Genomic DNA, 23,408 nt, shown 5'->3' on the forward strand with positions numbered 1-23,408 from the left:
CTGAGCTTTGGCTCTAGGCGGGAGAGGATCCTCGGAGAACCATTGGAAGACCTATAGTCCAATGATTGCTCCTCAACAAGGGAGCCATTCAGATAGGGATCCACAGACAGTCCACGGAGAGCAGACAGCTGAGGATTTGGAGCTGAAACAAGATGTGTGGCAGGGTGGTAAGGAAGGAGTCTATGCTGAACAGGGGGTCTGTGGGTGGCCAGCTCCCTTCCTGGCTTTGTGGACCTTGTCTTTGGGCGGGGCCTCCTCGACTCACAGCATTGGGGCCACACAAGAATCTTCGTGGGTAACCCTTGGCAGACTCTTTCACTGGTAGTCCATTGGAGGTCAGGGCTGTGGGCTCTTGAACAGTATTAGAAAGACTGCAATGTTCTGCTAGAAACGATGCTGCCTCCACTCCACCTTTGCCCAGCCATAGGGTTGCAGCCACTGTCCAGTAGGGACAGGTCATAGGGTCAGGGCCACTTATCTTTCCATAAGTCAGGTGGACCTCTCCTTCTTGCCCGCTGCCTCTCTCTCTCTCTCCCTGTCTCTCGGTCTGGTTGCCATGTCCCAGGCTGAAGTCCAGGATGCCTACATGCAGGAGAAGGCCTCCTAGATCAGAGAAGGATGGATAAAGCCTTGTGTGACAAGAGGAGGCACCCTGGCTGAGGGAGATAGCTTGGGCAAAGGTGTAGAGGTGGCAGTAGACATTTTTTAAACTGCAACTCGAGAGAGAAGGGGCCAAACTCGCCTTAAGACAGAGAAAGCCGAAGTTTAGAGAGGCACCGGGGCTCTGTAGATCCTGAAACAAGTTTATTGGGTTCAATAACTTTAACAAGAGAGAAGACACGCCTCCTTCACCCAGCTAGCCCGTCTCGCTTAAGCTCCAGGGCTGATTTCTGCTCGCCTAAGAGGTGCACCGGATCCCCACCCTCGGGGTACAAGATCCGCCCGCCTCCGCCGTTGGGCAGCGGGGCTCCGGGAGTTCTGCATCCAATCGGAGCCCAGCCCCGCCTGCAGCTCGCCTGGAGCCCAATCCCTCTGGGCTTGGCTCTACTCTTGCAGCTATTCCTCGGCGTAGCTCCGCCTCCAGCTCGGGCCCGGGTCTGGGCTGAGCCTAACTTCTAATTTGCTCCGCCCTCAAGCCAATCACCGACCCCGGATCTCCTATGGCCCCGCCTTCGGGCCCTCCCTGGCCCAGTCCCGGGCCTGGCCTGCTCCGGCCCCACCCTCGGCCCGCCCCGCCGTCGGTGCGCGGCGGCCGGGAAGGCACCGCCCGCAGACGCTCGGAACTGCCGACCCGAGAGCTACCCGTAGAGGGTCGGCGGCGGGAGCGGAGTGGGTCGGACGGGGCCGAGCCGGGCCGGGGGCCGTGTGGGGGCCGGGCGGCGGCCGGGCCGGCGGACGGCGGGATGGGCTGCACCGTGAGTGCCGAAGACAAGGCGGCGGCCGAGCGCTCTAAGATGATCGACAAGAATCTGCGGGAAGACGGCGAGAAGGCGGCGCGGGAGGTGAAGTTGCTGCTTTTGGGTGAGGCCGCGCCCTGCGCTGGGACCCTCGATTCCCCGTCCGAATCCCCAGACAAAGACTTTGACCTCCAGACTAGGGCCTTGAACTCCCAGACTCAGACTGGACCCCCACACCTGGCCTTAAACTCCCAGACCCGGCCTGGCCAGGATACCCAAATGGTTCAAAACTTTAGGTTGGCCTAGACCTCTGATTCGTAGCCCAGACTCTAGGTCAGGCCCTTAACTCCTGGCAGACCCCAAGCCCCCAGACTCAGAACCCTGCCTGACCATCCACCCTTGCTGACCAACCTCACAGACCCTCAGAGTCCCTGCCTTGTCTTCCATCCTTCCCTAGACTTCACTAAAATCCCCGGAACCCCCTGCGTTGGCCCCCACCTTAGGCACCACCTGTTTCCCTCACCTGCTCCCCTGGGCATGAATTGGGCATGAACATCCCTGGGGCCCCTGCCAGGCCCCCACCCACTCCTTCCTTTCCCCTCTTGCCCTGTCCCTACTCTGAACCCTGTATCCACCTGTGCACCCTAACATCAAGGGACCTCTCAAGTGGAAACCATGATTGCTCATGAGCCCTCTCTCTAGCTGGAACCCCCAAACCTTTAGAGATCTTTGCGACCTGCATCTGGCTCACCAGGTCCCACTCTGCACACATTACTCCTCAAACCCCTCTGCTCCTCCTCCCTGAGTCCTCTCCCACACTTTGGTCTACCTCTGATTCCCCTACCCCTCCTGCACTAGGTGGACGGGGTCGAGCTGGGAGGAGGGGCCCAGACTAAGGGGCTGGACTGAGGTTCTACTGGTCTCACTGAGGGAGGGAGCCAGGCCTCAAGCTTCCCAGGGAGATTCCGCGGGCTGGCTGTTTCCCAGTTTCTAAGCCCTATCTGGGCCAGTGAGGGGGGCGTCTGGGGAGTAGGATGGAGTGTGAGTGTGGAGGAGTTTGGGTTGTGGCGCCTCCAAGGCCAGGAAAGATGGTGGCTGCTTGAGGGGTGGGGGGAAGTGGAAGTGGTGAGACAGCCGACATATTGCTGCCCTGCCGGGCGGGCCAAGGAGATGTGCTGACGGGTACTGGGCTTCCTGCACCCTTTCTGCGCCGAAAGGCCAAGGACTTGGCCTCTGGGAGTGGGTGGGCCTGTCACATCTTGAGGCCCTGTGAGGGGGAAGTGGTGGTCCAGCTGGATGAGGAGTTGGGGGCCAACTGGAATTGGGGGGCATCTGAGGTGGACTTTTGCAAAGACTGTGCTCCTGATAGTTGTCCCCGTCCGGCCTTCCTCTGGGAGCAGGTGTGGTGCCCGGTGGCAGCCTGATTCTGGGGTTTCAGGGCTCGGGGGAGACAGGCCCTCGTAGCACCATTGGAGGCTGGACAGTGTATGTGGGGGGGTGTGGCCCCTCAGCCTCACAGCCGCTGTGGGGTCCTCAGGCTGTGAAAAGCAGAGCTTTCCTGGCTGAGTGTCTGGCCGAGGGACGGACAGCGTGTCTTCCGTCCTGAGCCCATCTGTTGACTGTCCCTGGGGGCCTGGCCTCAGGGGCACAGCCCAGAGGTTTCAAAATGGCATCCGCTCCGCCGCCGCTGCGGGTAGGAAGAGAAGGGGCGGGAAGGGGCGGCGGCCCAGCCTCCTGGGCTGTTTTGCGTTGGGCGCTTGCCTCTTCCTGTCTTCGCATCGAGTGCGGCAGCACCAGTTGAGTGGGTGTCGCCGCGGTGGAGGGCACGTCGCTTCTGCCCGATGCGCCTGGGTAGGGTGTTTTCGGTACTCCTGTCTCCTGGTGCCCACCCAGGGGCCACTGGGCAGCCCCTTCCCAGGCGGATCAGCTGAGGAGATGTGCGACTGGGCCATAGGACCGGGGTACATGGGGCTCCTGGCCCTCTGTGTCCCAACCCCATTCCACTAGTCTTGCTCCGTAGAGTTTGGTTCAGATTTTGGGCCTAGCAGCCCCTCCTACACTGGGCTGGCAGCAACCAGGGGTGCAGGGTCTGGCTCAGCATTTTCTAGGCTGGGGAGTTCATCTCAGCATCTTGCTCCTCTGGCCTTTGCTTCCTCTGTTGAATGGGCTTCCTGGGTTTGGGCCAGAGGAGTGCTGGGCCCAGGATGGGGAGAATAGGGGCCTCATGGAGGTTCCTGTTGGGGGTGGGGGATGGGATCTAAGACCCTGCAGAGGGTGTACTGCAAGGGGCCGGGAGATCTAGATCTGCCTGAAACCGGGGACCCAATCTGCATTGGCTGCCTAGGTAGGGGAACTGGCCAGCCATCCCTTTCCCGTCCAGGTACAAGGAAGTGATGGGAGCCCAGGCAGAGCAGCTTCAGAGTGCTGGGCGCCTGTCCCACGTAGCGGGAAGAACTCTGTCCAGGCAACGGGACTCTTAGGTTGGGCAATTGCCAGCCTTCCCTTTCAGCCAGAACCACGCCTGCTGCCCCACCCGCATACTGGCTCCTTGCCCTCCTGGGTAGCCCTGCCGGCGGATGGGCACCAGGGGCAGAGGCAGATGTGGTACGCACCGGTGAGAGCAATTTTCCTAGCAGCTTGTCATGAGGGGGTGCTGGGGGCAGAACTCCTGATACCAGCCCTACTTCAGGGACACCTCTCTCTGCCCCCCCCAGTTCAACTTGACTGACCCACTATCCCAGGTGGAATTTGGGGCCTTGGGCTGGGCACTTAAGGGAAAGGAAAAGGAAGCCAGAGTGTGTGTTTGGGGGGGGTGTCTCTGATTTGGGATGGGCTTGTGTGGGCAGCCTACAGAGAGAGGAGAGACTGTCCCCTCATGGGCTCCATGAAGGCTTCAGGGTATAAATACAGCCCTTCTCTCTTGCCCCTGGGACTGTGCGTCTGCTCTCCTAGCTTGGCATGCATTTTCCTTCTTTCCATCTAACTCACTCCTGCTTGACTGTTCTTCAAGACTCTGCTCCGGGACCACCTCCCAGGACCCTTCCTTGACAGAGGCTGCTGAAGCCCCTCCTGTGGCTTCTGGTGCTACTGCTTCCTTCCCCCATCAGAGAGTGGGATTTGCCTGGGTGACAGCTGTCCTTCCTTGAGACTACAGGGGCAGAGCTGTGTCCTGTTCATTTCTGTGCCTTCTGTGCCAAGCATGGAGCCTGGCATCTATCGAGTGCTTCTTGTCTGTTTGTTGAATGAAGGAAGTACTACTAGTCTGAACTCAGTCTTGGGGGTAGATGGGTAGATGGAGGAGTAAGATGGCGGTCACTGAACCTGATATATTGTGGGCGGGTGGCAAGGGCTCAGTGTTGGGACCGATGACAGGGATGGGGTCTGGCAGACACCGAGAGAAAAGTTCTTCAGGCTGTTTCTTCCTGAACTCCCCACCTGCCTGACTGGCTCCTCAGAGACAGCCCTTAACCCACCCTGTGCAGAACTCTAGCTGATGAGTCTGTAGCCTGTCATAGGGCAGAGCATGCAGTGGGGATTCCACCCGTTCATATGAGAGTGGTTTTACATGCTTCCTTTCAGCTCGGGCTGTTTGGGGCCTGCTGCGGGCCTGCTGTCTCTGCTGTTCCAGTAGAGCCTATTTAGCTCTCAGAGCTGGGCTGCCCCACAGCCCTGGGGCTCAGGCCAGAGCACTGCTGCAGGAGATCTTGGCCTGGCCAGTTCGGGGACTGCACATACCAAGTCTCGATTAGGTTTACCAAAAGAAAAGGAAAGGAGTGTTGTGGTGTCTGTCCCATCTGTGTTTCTAACAAATGGCCTGGCAAACAGCAGGTGCCTATTAAGCGTGTATGGAAAGAATGAGGCTATAGAACACATCCATGAACAGGGATAATTCCAGGGCTGTTGCCTGGGGCTTGGTCTAACTGGAGAAGGGGTAGCCTGGGATCCTGGTTGGGAAGAGTCTAGTGGTGCCTATGAATGGAGGGTGGGAGGTTCCTCGGGTGGCTTTGCAAAATGAGCGGCATTTGCCGCAAAATGAGGGGCAGGTATTGGGGCAGAAAGATCCACTCAGCGAGGGCACTGAAGTAGGAAGGCCTGGCCTGGGGGAGGAGGGTTCACCTCTTTAGACTAGCTCTTGGGGTCACACAGACTTAGGTTCAATACCCAGCTCCACCTAGTGCACTTGTTGAGAAACCCAGTGACAGGTGAAATCCTGGTAGATGTCCTGTTCCCCATCCATAACTGGGAACAGGATGCCTGCCTGCAGCCACAGGTGTTGTGGGACCATGGGCCAAAGCCTGGGGGTGTGAGAACAAGTGAGAGAGCCTCTAATGACTCCTACAGAGTTGAGAGTTTCGTGGGGAGGATTCTCCCCAGCCTACAGGCTGACTGGCCCCCGTATGGAGGTCCTGGGGAACCCCCTCCCTTGGCCTCAGGCAGCTGTTCACAGCAAGTGGGGAGACCGAGGTGTGTAGACAATTGGTGCCAGCTGGAGTGATAGACTGTCCTGGGGACCTTAAGCCCAACTTCTCAGGGCTGAGCTACCTTCTTGGCTGCCTAAGGTTGGGGAGGCGGCTGGGCTCTAGGCACCAGGTGGGCCGGTACCCAGGCGGCCTCCAGCCTCCCTGTTCTTCCCACAGCTTTCGAGGTCCCGGCTGGAGCTCATTAGCACTTGAATGGGGGTGGGGTAGCTTGGGCCTCCAGTCTCTTCTTCCCACCCCTCCCCCAGGCTGGGCGAGGCTTTGTCTTCCAGAGCCCGGCCCTGGAGCTCCCACGCTGGGAAGCGAGCGAGGGTCTAAGCCATTTCTGACCCCCTGTGCTTGTGTCTTGCACAGTCCCACTGGGCTCATCTCCTGCCCGTGACCCTAATGTTGGTGCAGACAACAGGAGAAATCAGACTTCTAGGATAGGAGTGGAACTGGGTCCTTCAGGGGTATCCCAAGCCAGGAGACTGGGTGAATCTTTGCAAAAGGAATTGATGGCTTTGCAAAGGAATTGATGCTGGAACTCATCTGTAGGCATCCCAGGAGGGTGGGGTGGAGAACCCCAGACAGGGCAGAGAGCAGGTGGCAAGGATAGAGGGAATGAGCTGCCACCATAGTTGGAGATGGAAGTTATGCCAGCTGGGGAGCACAGGCTTCTGTGCCAGGCCCTGAGGCAGCATCAAGCCACCCACTGTGCTGAGTTGGAGGCTAGGCTGCCAGATGGGGGTTGGCATGGTCAGGGACCCCTTCAGGCCTGGGCAGCCTGTCAGGGGTTAACCCTGGGCTGGCCTGAGCTGCAGGGTCACTGGGTAGCATTATTGGTGTCCTAGGCCTGCAGACGTTGCCCAGCAAGTGACAGCAGGTAGAGTTGGGGCCTGATTGGATCCTGGGGAGGTCCCTAGTAAGCCAGCAGCACTGCAGAGGCTGGCACTTGGGGTGGCTTGGGCCACAGGTTGGTGGGCACAGCAGTCTCTCTTGGTCTCTGTCTCTCAAAGCCACCCATTCTTTTGGCAGGAATAGGATGGAAGAAGCTTTGTCCACATTAGCTCTTAGCCACTGAGGGACCAGGGCCTTGCTCCATCACATCCTCAGCAGAGGATGAGACGTTCTGACCTGGAGGCTGAGTGCTGCCCCCCCCCCCCAACACCCCTTTGTGCTTTGGGAGGCAGGACTGGACAGATGGGAGCAGGGCCATCTGTCCCATCTTCTCAGCATCTTGGGACAGGAGTCCTAATCTAGGAATTCATTGGGGAGGAAGGGGTCAACAGGTTCTGGCCAGGCCACAGCTCATGGGCTCTGCCTAAGAATGCATTTCAGGGTTCCTGAAGAGGGCAGAGGACTAGGCCCTTTGATGGTGACCCTGGGACCTGCTACTCTCAGGCAGCTCCTCTTTCAGCCACAAGTGCAAGGTGGGACCCCTCTGCCTAGCTCCATGCAGTCCCTCTAGCCTGGGGCTCTTGTTCTTACTAAAACCCCAACTCCATCCTCACCCTCACCACCATGCTGCTTCCTGGAGCTGTGTCCATCTAGGTGGTTTGGGAGAAATAATCTCCCTGGAACAACCAAACAGTTGCTGGGTCCGACGGGGTCTCAGTGTTGGCCTTCTGTGCGTGTTTTCAAGGTTTGGTGAGTGCCTGGTCCATTTGAACCAAAGCCTGAGGGTGGGATCTTCTAAAGCTTATTGAGAAGGTGTCCTTGTGACTCAGAGGATCCTGGGGTGCAAGGCTGGTAAGCCTTAAAATGTGCAGGGGGGTGTCAGTGGCATCACCCACGGTGCCCTGGATGGGAGGAGGGGCAGTGAAGTCTGCATGGCAGGGCTGGGCCTCTCAGGGAAGTGGTGTCCACACCGGAGGAAAAGGAGGAAGCAGCTGGAGGAGGAGGAGCCCAAAAGAGGAAGAGGCCAGAGAGCTGCTCCTGCTCTGTGCTGGGGTGGGGGTGTGAACCCTCTCAACTTGGGGGGATCTGGAAGGTGAACCCCACCTGCACAGGCTTATCTGTATACCCCTAAGAGCCGCCACTGGTAGTCACTGAGTTGACGTCATTCCAGGCAGCTCTGTGCCTTGTCCCACCTCAGCAACCACTGGGCCCAGGATCCCAGAAAAGGTGGCGCCTTTGAGAAGGATTCCAGGCCCCTCCTTCGACCACAGGAAGTGGTGGCTGGGAGAGGGACATCAGAAGGGGGGGATGGGGGGGTGGGGAGGGTGGCTAGCAGGAAAGCAAACGGCTGCTCTTATATTCCCGAGCGGCCATTGCCCTGCAAAGCCGGAAGGCCGGCTACAGGCCAAGATGAATGCCCGGAAATGGAGCAGCAGCCCTGGGATTAGCTCACTTTGGGTTTCCCCTGCCTGGGAGTGGACAGAGGGGCCCTTGGTGCAGCCTAAGGATTCCCCTCTGTTCCTACTACCCATTGGGCCTGGAGGTACCATCACTGGGCCTCAGTTTCCCTTTGGTGTTATCACCAGTTTCACTTTGGTGTCAGCAGTTATCACTCAGTTTCCCTTTGGTGTCAGCAGCCGTGACTAATATGTAGGGCTGGACTCTTCATGGCCTCATCGTATTTAACCCTATGAGGCCAAGACTGACATTATATCCATTTCACTGATGAGGAAACTGAGGCTCAGAAATATTATATGACTTACCCAGTAAGTAGAGACACCAAGGTGTGATCAGGTAGTGACCGAGCACTGTCCATAACTACCTTTGTCTGTCAGGAGTCTGTGCCCAACTGGCAAGAATTGGTCAGGATGAGAGGCAGATGCTGTGGGTCCACGTGTTTTCTACTTATGCTTGGGGACCTGTCTCTGGGGGGCCTCAATTCCTCTTTTAGGAGATTGAAAGGGGGCTGTCTGCCCTGGAGGTTGGGGACCCAAGAGTCTCTTCATGAATCTTTTTCCTGTTCAAAGCCAGAAGTCTGCCATGTAGCCCCGGGGTGACTTCATCACAGTGCAGCCTCCCGTCTTCCCTCCCAGCCCATGTTTCTCTCACAGAAAGACTCAGATCATAGTTAGGCCATTGAGTACTTCACTGGCCTCCTAACATTGTGCTTGTTCCTCTCATAACCCACAGGCTCAGGAGGATGGAGACTAGGCCTGAGGAAGGGTCAGAGGCTGCCCAGAGCGGAGTACGGGCCCCTGAGCCTGGGAGTTGTCCAGATGAGGAGAAGGGAAGAGCTTTCCCACAGGGGGCTCCCACTAAGAGCAGAGGCTGTGGTGGGCTGCCTGTGGTGCTGTATGGTGGCTGAATGTGTCTGTGGTGTGGGCTGGCCCCTGCATGATAGGTGAGGAGGCTGGTCCTCATGCTCCTTAGCCTCTGAATCTGAGTTTTGTGGCCTTGCCTTCCTCCATGGAAGTTCCTTGGGGTTCTGCTCTGTGTTATTGGGCCAGGCCCTAGGGGGCTGAGGAGCCTGAGAGAGACTTAGGATAGCGATAGGAGCTGCTTCAAGGGCTCGCTTGGCCATGAGGCCACGCACAAAGCGGAGGACATGCATCATGATGGCCACTCAAGATCTTAGGTCCCAGAAAGCCCACTCCCCCCACCTTCTTCACTGTGTGACCTCAGGCTGTCCTCTTCCCTCTCTGCCCAGTGCTGGGACCTGTAATGTCATGATTCTCAGCATGGTCCCATGGCTTGTGGGCTCAGAGACAAGCTATATGCTTGGGCTGGACCTTGGGACAGTTTGGGGTGAGTGTGAGGATTCAAGGGAGGCTGCTCAGGGCAGGCCTTGAGTTTGGCACACTCCCTTGAGGGGTACATTTCATTGATGGGAACACTGAGGCCTGGGGGTTGGGTATCTCACCCAGGGCCCATCACAGTGAATCAGAAGAGATGGGGGTTATTCAGACTCTTTGAAAACAGCAAAGAGATTCCTTAAATGAAGAAGCATCCCAGAAGGAGGAGTGTGTCAAATGGCCTGGGCCCTTCCAGCACCTCCTGGCTCCTGTATAGAGGGAGACCTGTAGCCTGAAGGCCAACAATGAACAGGTCTCAGGGCCTCCTCTCCTCCAACTGTCTTTCCTTCCCCAGTGGCTCAGTTTCCCTCTGTCCAGTGAGAAAGAGCCCGATTCCAGGGGACACAGCCCTGTCCCAGAAAGTCCTTTCCATGTCTGGCAGGTGCTGAGGCCTCTCTCCCTTACACAGAAAGCTCTGACTTGGCAGTAGCAGGCCAGGCCCTGCTTGCTAGTGCTTCCTGGTGGGCATCATGAACCCCTGGAAGCCATTGATGGCCACCCAAGTGGCAGACTGGCGAGAGGGAAGTTCCAGGTTTGTTAGGACACTTGGGGGAGGCAAGACCACACTTGTGGGTGGGGGTGTTGCAGCCCGAATCCAAGACCCATGTCCCTGTCCCCCAGTGTTAGACCCTTACAGAGCCACCTAGGAGGGAGTCAGGCCTAAGAGAGCACCTGGAGGAAGGAAGAGACGGCCAGGGGCGGGGCTTAGAGGGCCTTTGTCTGGTGGGCCCCCTCCTCCTCTCTCCCATTCCCATTGTTACCCTGTGTGGGGGGTCTCCGCAGGCTGTGGGCCTCCCAGGCCCTGGAGAGGGCGTTGGGTGAGGGTCCAGGCACCTCCCCCAGCTGCTTAGCCTAGACTGCTTTTCAGAAGCAAATGCTCCCCAGTACTGCCCAGCCCCCACCTCCTCCACCATCTCTGGCTGCCGGGCTCCCCCTAGTGGTGGCGGGTCCTGGGTCCCTGAGGCTGTAGGGGAGGGGCCAGAGCTAAGGGGCCTGGAACCACCGGCTGGGCCAGAGACGTGGCACCTTCCTGGGATGAGAGTGGGAGGTGGCGCCCAGGCTGCCTTTGGGGTAGGCTTCCCAAGGTTCACCCCCACCTTCCCCCCTGTGCCCCACTGGGGCAGGCTCGGGGGTGGCAGTGGGGGCGGGCCTGGTACTGTGGGTTTGAGCTGGGCTGCAGCCCAAGTCTACCCTGTGGTCCCAGCCCTGTTGCTTATGAGAATCTCTGCCCTCGGGCCGCCACGTCAGCTGGCTGCTCTCCCTAGGCCCATGTGTTCCAGGGGAGCCCACCAGTGCAGGAACCTCTGCCCAGCCTTCTGAGCGCATGGAGTCAGTGAGCAGTGTCTGCGGCAAGGCCCCGGGACGGGAAGAAGGCCCCAGCTATGTAGCACTACTGGCTTGTGGAAGGGAAGTGACAAACTCAGAGCCAGAAGCCCGAAAAGAACTGAGTGGCTCTGACTGCTGTCCCACAGTACACAGGTCCCAGCAGGAACTGCCAGTGCTGCGCCAGCCTGTTAGCTGCTGGTCATTGCCCTCCACTGCACCTTGTCTGAAAGCCTCAGAAACTCTCCTTCCGATGAGATGGCCACAGCAGGCCACTCTGCAGGTCGTGGTTGCAGTGAACTATGCAGTATGGTCATTGAAGGCTGCAGGAAATGAAAGGTTTGGGGACATCTGTGATCTTCCATAGAGTAGAAACATAGTGATAACTTTTATCTGAGTGTTCACTGTGTGCTGGGCACTATGAGAAGAGCTTTGTGTTTAATCCTCCCCTCCCTCTTGGAGGAGATAATAGTGGTGTCCTGTTTCACAGATGAGGTACCAGAGCAAGGGCAGGAAGGGGGTGAGGCTCTTGAGAACATCAGGAAGGATCAGAATGGGCACCAGGGCTGCGGTAGGTCTGGACCTCTCTCTCAGAGAGGGTCTGACAGTGAGCGATGGGTCAGTTGGCCACTTGAGGCTTGGCGGCGTCTGCAGAAGGGAAACTGAGGCCAGAAAGGACAGCAGCATTCAGGGCCTCCAGCAAGACAAAGCCTTGTCTGAGACACAGAGGGTCAAGATAGACCTACAGCAGTGACCTGATGCTGGGGCTGGAAGTCAGCATCAGGCAACAGGACCAGCGACCCCATCTCTGCTGCTGCAGAGGCCCTGCTGGCCTTGTTCGGGCAGGTGGAGTTGTGCTGTCTCCCTTCCCCCATCTGTTCCCGCCTCTGTTGGGGCCCAGCGCTCCCAGAGTGGAAGCAGATGTTCTAATGCAGAGCAGCCTCTGTCGCCAGCACATCATGGCAATTACTGCCTGCCTGCTGGGGGCCCAGCAGCTGTGCCCTGGGACAAAGGCTGCGGAGGTTTCTTCTTGGTAGGAAGAGGTATGGCCCAATAGGAACACTGAAGTCATCCTAGGGAGCCTCTGTGGGCCCCTCTGATATCACCCAGCTGGAGAAGTAGTGCCTGGTGGAGTCCTCTGTGGGCAGGAGACTCCTGCCACCTTCAGTCTAGAACCAGCTAGTGAAGCCTCCTCTGAAGGGAGGGTGCAGGGCTGGGTGGAAGGAACTGGGCACCCAGGACCAGCAGGGTACAGGCAAACTTCAAGCCAAGTACTAGCTTATCTGATAGGGGAGCACTGTCAAGTCCTAATGGAAAAGGGCCCGGGGGAGGGGGTGAAGAGTGGGGCTAGGCCCCACAGCTCCTGGGGGTACCTGGCCCCCCCATTCCACCATCCCACCCACTCTGCCTCTGCCTCCTGGTCTGCTTGTTGTAGCTGCTCCTGGGCCATGCCTCTCCTTCTGTCCCTCTGTTCCCCCCTGCTTCCTGCCTAGCCACCAGCACCACACCCTTGTCCTGCCACTCACTCCTTCCTGCTTGAGTCACAGCTGCTGGGAGGACAAAGGGGCTGCCCTGAGTCCAGGGATGGGGGCTCCATGATTTTGGTTTGTCCACCTGTCAAATGGGGGCAGAGAATGTCCTCCTAACCCTCAGAATGTGACAGGAAGGGAGGCTGAGGCTGAAAGGGGACAGGGAAATGGACCCTCAGTTGGCTGGGACAGGGAGCAAGTGTCCTGGCTCCAACCTGGTCACCCAGGTACTGCCCGTCTCTGTGTCTGCCAGGTCTGCCACTGCTAGGAAAATCAGATGCAAAGCTCATTTGTTCTGTCATCCCTGTCTCTGGGCAGGGTCACAGGGTGCCATACCACTTTACTAGGAGAGTGGTCAAAAGGCCAGACAGGGAAACTGGTACCTCAGGCAGACATGGTCCCAAAGTCACACAAGAGACAGAACCCTTACCAAAACCTCAGGTCTCATGTGCCTTGGACAGTTGCCCACTCTGAGTCTTGGTTTGCCTGACTGGGGCCTGCATGATTGATTTGACCCATCACTTCACATCCTTGGCTTCTGCTCCTCCACTGAACCCCCAATCCTGGCTGAGGCCTCTGGTTCCTGAGTCTCCCTCTGCCCCAGGATGTGCTACCAGCCTGCTCTGTGGGAGCAAGTGCCTAGGTGGGCAGGACAGCCAGGAGGTCACCTGGATCTTGTGGTTAGCCAGCCCCGTGCTGCCCTCCCTGCTCCTGGATATTTGGGTTCTGGAGGATTGGCCTCCGTGATCAGGCATCACTCTCGGGCCTTCCTAGGCCCTCTCCCCATCTTTCAATCAGCAGGTATGGAGTATCAGTGTGGGGGACCCTGGCTGTTCCTCTGCCATGCATAGCACAACGAGGAAGCAGGAGTACTGCCATCTGACCAAGCCCATGTCCAGGGGAATGCACTGGAACGGGTGCTTCTAGGGCCCAGGGGCTGAACCGATAGTAGAGGGGCTCACTGCTTCAGAGCCACCCCCCAGGGCCTGCACAGTTGTGTGTACCCCCCCCCCCCCCGCCCCAATTACTCACTCGCCTATCCTGGGAAGCAGGCCTGGGATAGTCAGAAGCCCAGTAATACCCAGCAGCTGGTAGCATTTGAGAGGAGAGCCCAGACCCTTCTTCTCAGGGAGGCCACTGGGTTGTGCACATACCAGGCCTACCTCTGTGAGGGCCACAGCTGTGCCTCAGTTTCTCCTAGTAAAATGTGGATCTGGGGTGAGATGGGTGGGCAGGGTGGATGGAGGTGGGCAGGGGCCTTGGTGGGGATGGGGAGGGCACTGTAGAGACTCAGACTGTTATCTGCCTAGGAAGGCAGGGAGTGAACCCAGTGACACGTGCAGCCTGGACCTGAAGACAGTGTGGCCCAGCTGCACTGGGCAGCTCTAGGAGGCACTACATGGCTGGCAAGGTGGGCCACCCATAGAGGGGATTAGGACCATGGGACAGTAACCTCTGTCTCAGTTTTCTCCGTTTGTTAGGTGGGATTGCTGTGAGATTAAATTCCTTAGTTGCCATGACAGGCAGAGAAGAGCATCTGACACATAGAGGTTGCTGTTCATGGCTTTGCTATGATCATTATTGTCGATACTCTTGCTGCTCATGTGAGTCTGTGTGTTTTTCCCTTTACCCTCTGAGGTTGTCTTGACCTGCCCTGAGGGATATTGGAGCCAGAGTCCCCAAGTGTGACCTCCCCACAGACCCCGCCATCTACTCTCCTGAGCTGCTCAGAGGGGTAGACCTGCCACATTGATCAAAAGGGTTGGGACACATGTCAATGGGCCATGGCACATGTATGCCCCGCAAAGAAAACTGCATGGGCAAATGCCTGGCTTTGGCAAGAGGCAGGGCCTGGCAGGTGCAGGTATGGCTGGCAGTGATGGCAGTGAAGGAGCAGAGGGGACAGTCTGTGCGAGAGCTGGGAGGGGAAGCAGGGCCCAACTGAGGCGTCTTCTACTTGGAGTTTGGGACAGTGAAAGGAGGGGCGCCTGGGTGGCTCAGTCAGTCAAGTGTCTGAGTCTTAATTTGGTTCAGGTCATGATCTCACCGTTCCTGAGCTTGAGCCCCACATGGGGCTCTGCATTGATAGTTCGGAGCCTGCTTGGGATTCTCTCTCTCCCTCTCTCTCTGACCCTCCCCCATGCTCTCTTTCTCTCTCTCAAAATAAACGTTAAAAAACAACTTTATTAAAAAAAAAAAAAAGGGACGGTGAAAGGAGGAGATGAGGTCCTGCCCCCACTCCCACCATTCCCCAGCCAGGAGGTAGTGTAGCCCTCCTGGTCTTCACACTTCCCTGCAGACTCCCTGGGGAATGTGGGTTTCTGGGCTGCACCCCTCAAGATCTGGCTCTGGGTTTGTGTGTCTAGGATAGGACCTGGGAATCTGCTTTTTTTTTTTTTTTTTTCCCTCCCTCCTTTTTAAAAACACCTTCTGGGGCCTCTTGCAGCATCTGAGCCACATCTGAGAAAGGCTGGGCAGGCCAGGCAATCTTGGTCCTGTGTGTCTCCCTGCCTATCTGAATCCTGGCTGCACAATCTTTTTTTTTTTTTTTTAACTTTTTTAATGTTTATTCATTTTTTGGGGCACCTGGGTGGCGCAGTCGGTTAAGCGTCCGACTTCAGCCAGGTCACGATCTCGCGGTCCGTGAGTTCGAGCCCCACGTCAGGCTCTGGGCTGATGGCTCAGAGCCTGGAGCCTGTTTCCGATTCTGTGTCTCCCTCTCTCTCTGCCCCTCCCCTGTTCATGCTCTGTCTCTCTCTGTCCCAAAAATAAATAAACGTTGAAAAAAAATTAAAAAATGTTTATTCATTTTTGAAAGACAGAAAGAGATAGAGCACAAGCAGGGGTGGGGCGGAGAGGGGTGGGGGGACACAGAATCCGAAGCAGGCCCCAGGCTTTGAGCTGTCAGCACAGAGCCCGATGCGGGGCTCGAACTCACGAATCGTGAGATCATGACCTGAGCCAAAGTCAGATGCTCAACCGACTGAGCCACCCAGGTGCCCCTCCCCCTTTTTTTAAATGTTTGTTAATTTTTGAGAGAGAACAAATGGGGGAGGGTCAGAGAGACAGGGAGACAGAGGATCTTAAATGGGCTCTGCACTGACAGCAGAGAGCCCGATGTAGGGCCCGAACCCCAAACCATGAGATCATGACCTGAGACGAAGACACTTAACCAACTGAGCCACCTGTTGGTCTTGGGCCAAGACTACCTTTGTGAGCCTCGGTGTCCTTGTCTGTAAAATGGAAGCAGAAGTAGTATGTTTGTAGGGCCGCTGTGACAGCCATGGGAAAGAGTACCAGCAAATCCCTCAGTATTGGCCAAGGAGAATATAGAATGGGCCTCTGTGGCGCCTGGGTGGCTCAGTCGGTTGGCGACCGACTTCGGCTCAGGTCATGATCTCACACTCTGTGAGTTCGAGCCCCGCATCGGGCTCTGTGCTGACAGCTTGGAGCCTGTTTCAGATTCTGTGTCTCCCTTTCTCTCTGACCCTCCCCCGTTCATGCTCTGTCTCTCTATGTCTCAAAAATAAATAAGCGTCAAATAAAAAAAAATTTTTTTTAGAATGGGCCTCTGCCAGGCTTGGAAGCATGTTGAGTCAGTCCAAGGGTATGTGTGTATGAGTGTGTGTGTGTCAGTCATGCTGCGTGTCTCCCAAGTCCTGGTCTCCATCTGCTCAGGGTAGACTTGGGCCATGCCTAGGAGGCAGGACTATGACACTGTCCTAGCCCAGGCCCCTTGGTGGCTCAGAGTGTGGAGAGAAGAGGGAATGCTCCCCTGCTAGAGTGTGCAGGGCTCCTTCCTGCCAGCTGTGCCCTGGCACCATGTTGGCGAGCCTGCTTGCATGAGAATGACAAGGAGACTTCTGAGGGCTTGTCTCCAACCAAAGCCCCTGAGCTCATTCTGCTGTTGAGGGGGGTAATGTGGTGGGCAGTGAAGCTTGAGGGAAGCAAAGGCCTGGGGTCTTGACCACTGTGGCCCTGCCAGCTGCACCCTTGTAGCTTTGCTGCCTCCCAGGCCCAACTGCCTCCATCTCCCTGTGCAGTTGATGGGGGAGGGTGGGTTCTGCCTCTGGGGCTGCCAGTGGCTGGGCCACATGTAGCCCCACCGGGGCTGCTCGCTGACAGCCTGTGCCCTCTGTTCTAGGTGCTGGGGAATCAGGGAAGAGCACCATTGTCAAGCAGATGAAGTAAGTGCTATGTGCAAGAGACAGCCATCAAACCCTGATTTCCCCTCTTCTTTCTCTGGGTCTGTGTTGCACCCCCCCCCCCCCCCCCAAGTAGTGGCCCAGCCAGTCTTAGCCAAGCCCAGGACCTTGTTGGAGGCAATCGCCCATCCTCAGGTCCCAGAGGGTCGGGGGAAGTTTCCTTCTCTCTGTAATAGGTCCCTGCAGGCTTCAGCAGCCCCAGGAGGCCATGTATGGTCCTCGTGCCCTAGGGGCCCTAACTCCTGACCCCTGGCTGCCAGGATCATCCATGAGGATGGCTATTCCGAGGAGGAGTGCCGGCAGTACCGGGCGGTCGTCTACAGCAACACCATCCAGTCCATCATGGCCATTGTCAAAGCCATGGGCAATCTGCAGATTGACTTTGCCGACCCCTCCCGAGCGGTATGTCCTCTCCTCAACCCCTGCCTGCTTCCCTAAAGGCTTCAGGGCAAGCCTTGTCCTGGGGAACCTAGAAATACCCAAGCCTGGGCCCCATTCTGGAGGCCCCTGTCAGGTGGGGTGGGGGTGAACTCCTGTGACTGGCTGACACCTCAACACTGCGCCCAGGATGATGCCAGGCAGCTGTTTGCACTCTCCTGTACTGCTGAGGAGCAAGGCGTGCTCCCTGAGGATCTGTCTGGTGTCATCCGGAGGCTCTGGGCTGACCACGGTGTGCAGGCTTGCTTTGGCCGCTCTCGGGAGTACCAGCTCAACGACTCTGCTGCCTAGTGAGTACCCCAAGGAGCCGGGTGGGGTGAGGGGGGCTCTGGACCACAGCCTAGAATGGAGGGCCTGAGCATTCTCAGAAAGACACTGCCAGTCTCTGCTTATGAAGCTGGTGACTGTCAACCAAGGCCTTGGTGATTTTTGCTTTGAGGTGGGGGGCATGGTATTGAAAGTCAGGAGGAAGGACAGGGAGGGCTGCTGTCCCTCCAGGGCCAACTGGAGTCTGATCTGTCCTTAGACACAATCATTGTATTTTTAAATTTTTTTTTAATTTGTTTGTTTATTTATTTGGAGGGAACATGCACGAGCAGGGGAGGGGCAGAGGGAGAGAGAGTGAATCCCAAGCAGGCTTCGTACTGTCAGTGTGGAGCCCAATGCAGGACTTGAACTCATGAACCGTGAGGGCATGACCTGAGCCAAAATCAAGAGTCTGACACTTAACTGACTGAGCCACCCAGGTGCCCCTAGACACAATCATTCTAAAGCACATTTGCTGCCTCCTGTGCCAGGCCCTGTGCAAACCTTGAGGGACCCAGCGATGATGGAGTAGACACATCCCCAAGTAGCGACCACCTACAGCGTCAGTGTTATTATGGTGGGAGTGGGGGTAGGTCTAGAGCAGGGACTGCCTCAGCTGAGTTCTGAACAAGAAATAGGCAGAGGAGGAACAGGAAAATCTCCTAGGCAGGGGCACATGTGCACAGGCCTGGAAGTGAGTAGTGCTGGCTGTGCCGGAGGTCCCAGAAGATGTTCAGACTGGTTGGGAGAGGAAGATACAAGGGGAAGAGACCAGGAGGTGACAGATATGTGTTTAAGTTAGAGCCTAAGACTTGGCTGGGGAATCACAGGGGGTTCTGGGAGTTCCAGAGGCCCGGCCTATGGGGTCATTCTCTGAACTCCTTCCCTGAACTACCTACCGTATGCCAGGCCTGATGCAGAGGGCTGAGCACCCATGGAGAACAGGACAGGTTGGTGGCCAGTGCTGATGGCTGTGGGAGACGTGCCCAGGCTTTTTGGACTGTGCCAAATAGGCAGATAGGTGGCTGCCCCTGTGCTCATACCTCACCTCTCCCACCTCTGCTTAAGCCAGGCCCCTTTCGCAGCACCTTTCTCCCCCGCTGTGCTGCCCTTCAAGTCCTGAGCCCGCCCAGAGAGGGGCTGGACCAGGGTGAGGGTGGATAGGAGGCTGGCCCTGCCTGGTCCTGCACCTTGAGCCCTGCCCCAGTCACATGAAGCGCCTCCCTCTCCTTGCAGTGTCCTGAATGCCCTTGTGAGTGCCCCCCAGAGGAGTTGCAGAATAGCAGCCAAACACAGTGGGGGCCAGAGCTCCTGGGTGGCTCAGTTGGCTAAATGTCCGACTCTTGGTTTCAGCTCAGGTCATGATCTCACAGTTCATGAGTTCGAGCCCCGCATCGGGCTCCGTGCTGACAGACAGAGCCTGCCTGAGATTCTCTCCCTCCCTCTCTCTGTCTCTCCCTCCTCTACTCTGTCTCTCAAGATAAATAAACTTTAAAAAAAATTAAAAAAACAAACAAACAAACATAGTGGGGGTCTCCAGACCTCAGCGATGCCCGTCTCAGAGGTCACAGAGGCTCAGCACCAGCAGATCTTATGGGTCCTAGAGACAGGCAGGGGTGGGTCCTATCAACCATTACCACCTCAGGGTCCAGGATACTCAAGGAGGATAGGTATGGGTCCCTTCCAGGCTACTCCCCATTCCTTCATTCCCTAGACATTAAGCACCTGCTGTGTGCCCAGCACTGTTCTGGGGGTGGGGATCCAGCAGTGACACAGGTCTTGTTCTCCCAGGCAGGTTTATGCCGTGACCAAATCACCTAGGGGTGGGGAGTGGATTAGAACACTACAGGGAACAGGAGTGCCCCAACCCCTCTTCACAGCAATCCTTCAAGGCTGCTGTGGGTCAGTGGGACCCTGGGGTGAACCCTGTTGTGGAGAAGGGGGAAGCTGGCGTGGAAGCCACCAGGAGGCCTCTGGGCAAGAGGTTCTCAGTAGGTGGCGGGGTGCCGTAAGCAGGTCACAGCCCATGCGTCATGGGCCCTCATGGTCCTTCCTGTTTTTCTGTTCTGTCCCTGCGTCTCTGAGGTCATTTCCTGCTGGCCCCAACAGCCCTGCGCCAGGAGTGAAGTGAGACATCGGCACTGGGCAGCGGCTCAGAGGCCTGGACCCAGTCCCCAGGGCACCTCAAGGATATTGAGGCAGACAGAGCTGGTCCCAGGGCCTGACAGGAGCAGTGTTGATATTAATCAAGGGAGCTGGTAATGAGGAGCCCCTGGGACTCCTGCCAAACAGGTGCCCATGCTCTCCCCTGAGGAGTCCAAATTTTATTGGACGCTGGGCAAAGAGCCCATTGAGCCTGACAGGCCCCAACCTGTCCAACCCCGCATTGAGGGACATGCCAGGCTGCTCTGTAGTGGGTGCCATAATTGTGCCAATTAGCATCCTGAATCCCTCACTGAAAGACTAATTTGTCTCTTCCCACCCTCCTCAGTTTGCAGCTCTACCAGGCCTGGATCCTGTCTGAGGCAGGCCTGGCTAGGACCTGGGTGCTGGGGCTTGGCTGGCCGGTCACAGCCGCACCTCCTCCGGGCCCGTTCCACAGGCAGGAGGCGGCAAGGGCTTCTGGTCCAGTTTTTCTCATCTGAGCAATGAATGTCATAAAGGCAAGGGTTGAAGAGGCAAGGGCTTTGAGAAATGAGGGGATGGGAGGAATAGGGGCCTGGGTCAGCTGGCCCGGGGTCCAGGTTAGGAGGCCTCCTGCTGGCCCCCACTGACCTGCCTGCCCCCACATCTAGCTACCTGAATGACCTGGAGCGCATCGCTCAGAGCGACTACATCCCCACACAGCAGGACGTGCTACGGACCCGTGTGAAAACCACGGGCATCGTGGAGACACACTTCACCTTCAAGGACCTACACTTCAAGTGAGCCAGCATGTGGGCAGGGTGGAAGGGCAGGACTTGCTAGCCTTTGGGGCGACAGACAGAGGGACCCTTACTCCAAGGCCTGCTAATGGCTGTATTGGGAGGGAGGGGCTGGTCCAGGATTCCCCAGGATTCCCTGCTCTGAGGTTTCTCAAGGCTGTATGGTTGCCAGTGGCTCACATCCTCTGCTGCCCCTGCCCCATGTGGCTGCAGCCTGCCCTGCTGACCAGCCCTGACCCCACTATACAAACATGCTCCGACCCAGAACCTTGAGTAAGGTGGACAAGTGTGAATGATTCCATGAAGACAGCTGCCCCACTCTGAGCAGGCCTCTGTCCTCAGTCAGCCAACTTGTGAAATGGGGACCGTCTCTCGGAACTGCCTTTTCTGGAGCTAAGGCGACCCTGTGTCCGCAGGATGTTTGATGTGGGCGGTCAGCGGTCTGAGCGGAAGAAGTGGATCCACTGCTTTGAGGGTGTCACAGCCATCATCTTCTGCGTAGCCTTGAGCGCCTATGACCTGGTGCTAGCTGAGGACGAGGAGATGGTGAGAGGCCGAGAGGCCGCTGAGGGGGGCGTGGGGGTGGGGAGCAGTGGCGGGTGCTGACCGCGCTGTCCTGCCCCCAGAACCGCATGCACGAGAGCATGAAGCTGTTTGACAGTATCTGCAACAACAAGTGGTTCACAGACACGTCCATCATCCTCTTCCTCAACAAGAAGGACCTGTTTGAGGAGAAGATCACACACAGCCCCCTGACCATCTGCTTCCCTGAGTACACAGGTGTGGGGACTGGGCCTCTGGGGAGGAACTGGTGGTGACCAGGTGGTGCACAGGCGCCCCCTGCTGGACAGAAGGGTAACTGCGGGACACTCAGGCAGGAGCTGGTGCCTCTCTTAGGCCTATGTACTTGTGCCTGCACACAGGGCCTGTACCCCTTACATGTGCACAATCAGGAGCCCCACTTTACACACTCAGACATGCATGTACATTCACATACACTGTCACCCTTTGCACATGTGTGCACATGTTATATGCTTGTCTGTTCACACGCACAGGACCTTGTTGTTCATGTGGGACAGGCCTGCCTGCCGTACAGGTGGCACAAGTCCTCACCATTTTGTCTCCCACAGGGGCCAACAAGTATGACGAGGCAGCCAGCTACATCCAGAGTAAGTTTGAGGACCTGAACAAGCGCAAGGACACCAAGGAGATCTATACGCACTTCACTTGTGCCACTGACACCAAGAACGTGCAGTTTGTGTTCGATGCCGTCACCGACGTCATCATCAAGAACAACCTGAAGGACTGCGGCCTCTTCTGAGGGGGCGGGGCCTGGCAGGATGGTGAGCTGGGACGGTGGTGGGGTGGGTAGGCTGGCAGGGAGCTGGGGTGGAACAAAGTGGAGCCATTGAGCCCAGATAAGGGACAGGGTTGGGCCTCGGGAGGGCTTGGGTTGGGTGGGGGGTTGCCTGGGAGCACAGGGTGGCAAGTCAGGTGGGCTACTGAGGTCAGGGCACACAGGTAGGCTGGCTAGTGATCCAGACAGCAGAAACATCTGGCCATGTGCCGGGAGAAAATTAGAGGGCTGTTCTGACCTCCCTTGGAGAAAACTTAGTCATCTACCAAGCCACTGGCCTGGCCTGAAGGAGGCTAGATGACAGAGGGTGCAGCCATCTGCCACTCAGCGTGACCAGCTCTGCACTCGGCTCTGCGGTCTTTCCTTCAGACCTAGCTGAGGGTCCTGGGCTGACGCCGGCCCCACTAGCCCTGGGGCAGATGGGGAGGACTCTGCCAGTGCTACAGACCCCCCCCTCCCTCATATAACCCAGCAACAGACACTGGCTCCTGGGCAGCCACTGTGTCCCTGGTAACAGGTGGATGAGGGGAAAGAGAGGGTCATTGTCTAGGGAGGTGGGAGGAGAGGCACACTCTGGCTTCCTCCTGACCCATGCCCTGACTGTCCCCCACCTCCAGGGCCACCGCCGACTCTGCTCCCTCCAGCTCCTGAGGAAGATGGGGGCAAGAGGACCACGCTCCCTGCCTGCCCGCTCCTCTCCTCTCCCCGGCTGCTTTTTCCCTCTTTCCTCTCTCTGTTCTTGGCTCCCCTGTTCCCTCCCTCAGCTCCAGAGACTCGGGTTGAGGAACTGCCACAGGCCCTCCTATTTGAAGCCGGCCCTTGTCCTAGGTGCCGGGAATGGCCACGGTACCCCCTTCCTGGGCATCTCTTCTGGTGTTAACCATTGTCTTGTTCTGTGATGGGGGAGGGGAGCACATGCTGAATCTCCCAAGGCCTGTGTCTGGAGGGGCACTCACTTCTCCAGCCTGAGACCCCTGGCTTCGCTCAACACCAGCCCCTGACCCAGCCCAAGTCCAAATGTTTACAGGGAGCCTCCTGCCCATCCCACCCCTCTAGCCGCTCGGAGGCCCCAAAGGAAAAAGCACAAGAAGCGTGAGACGCCACCATTCCTGGAGACTACAGTCCACCTGCTTATTCTCGTACCTTTTTAAAAAAAAAAAATGAAAGTAAAGGAAAAAAAAAAAAAAGACAAAACTGCAAACCTAGAAAACTTTTTAGAGAAAAACTATTTAAAACTGTCAGATCCTGACCAGTGCCCACCCAGCCCCCTTCCAGTGATTCCGTGCCTTGAGTGTGTCTGCGTGTTTACACCCATCCCTCTGCTGGCTGCCCCTCCCCTACCCCGTGCGGGCGGCACATCTGCCCTGCCCTCCACAGAACTGGGTTCCAAGGGCTGTTCCAGACAACTGCCAACATCACTGAGGGCCCCGTCCCAGTGGCCCTGGGCCCTGGCTCCATTAACCTAAATGTAGCTCCTTAGCGCTAACCTAGGAACCGCCGCTGCCTGCTGAGGGCCATGCCCCTCGTGCCCTTGCCCCAGGCCCGGGTCCTTCAGCGTTGAACACTTCCTTGCTTTTTTCACATGTTTTATGGAATTGTTCACCTGGTTTGAAATAATAAAATGTAGAAAGAAAAAATACCAAGTACTGCTCAGTACTCTTCTATCCCGGGACCGGAGACCCAGACTAGGCTGTGCCAAGGTGATAGTGACCTGAACCTG

At 57.3% G+C, this 23,408-nt stretch overlaps 1 protein-coding gene across 1 annotated transcript; it reads left to right on the forward strand.

Annotated features, from left to right (window-relative positions):
• Positions 1-1,274: 1,274 nt before the first annotated feature.
• On the forward strand, positions 1,275-23,327 carry GNAI2 (G protein subunit alpha i2). The gene is made up of 9 exons (XM_043587370.1): positions 1,275-1,521; positions 16,603-16,645; positions 16,924-17,065; positions 17,231-17,391; positions 20,203-20,331; positions 20,748-20,877; positions 20,958-21,111; positions 21,462-21,674; positions 22,306-23,327. The coding sequence occupies exons 1-8, from the start codon at positions 1,404-1,406 to the stop codon at positions 21,650-21,652; spliced, it is 1,068 nt and encodes a 355-aa protein (XP_043443305.1). The 5' UTR covers positions 1,275-1,403; the 3' UTR covers positions 21,653-21,674; positions 22,306-23,327.
• The last annotated feature ends 81 nt before the right edge of the window (positions 23,328-23,408 follow it).

This window comes from Prionailurus bengalensis, chromosome A2 (assembly GCF_016509475.1).
Source record: "Prionailurus bengalensis isolate Pbe53 chromosome A2, Fcat_Pben_1.1_paternal_pri, whole genome shotgun sequence".
Classification (NCBI taxonomy): domain Eukaryota; kingdom Metazoa; phylum Chordata; class Mammalia; order Carnivora; family Felidae; genus Prionailurus; species Prionailurus bengalensis.

Bases quoted from the DNA above. Each gene is read 5' to 3' on its own strand.
- GNAI2 (XM_043587370.1), top strand. From the start codon at position 1,404: ATGGGCTGCACCGTGAGTGCCGAAGACAAGGCGGCGGCCGAGCGCTCT. The intron at 16,646-16,923 runs GTAAGTGCTATG...CCTGGCTGCCAG, and splicing joins ACCATTGTCAAGCAGATGAA to GATCATCCATGAGGATGGCT. The intron at 17,392-20,202 runs GTGAGTACCCCA...CCCCACATCTAG, and splicing joins CTCAACGACTCTGCTGCCTA to CTACCTGAATGACCTGGAGC.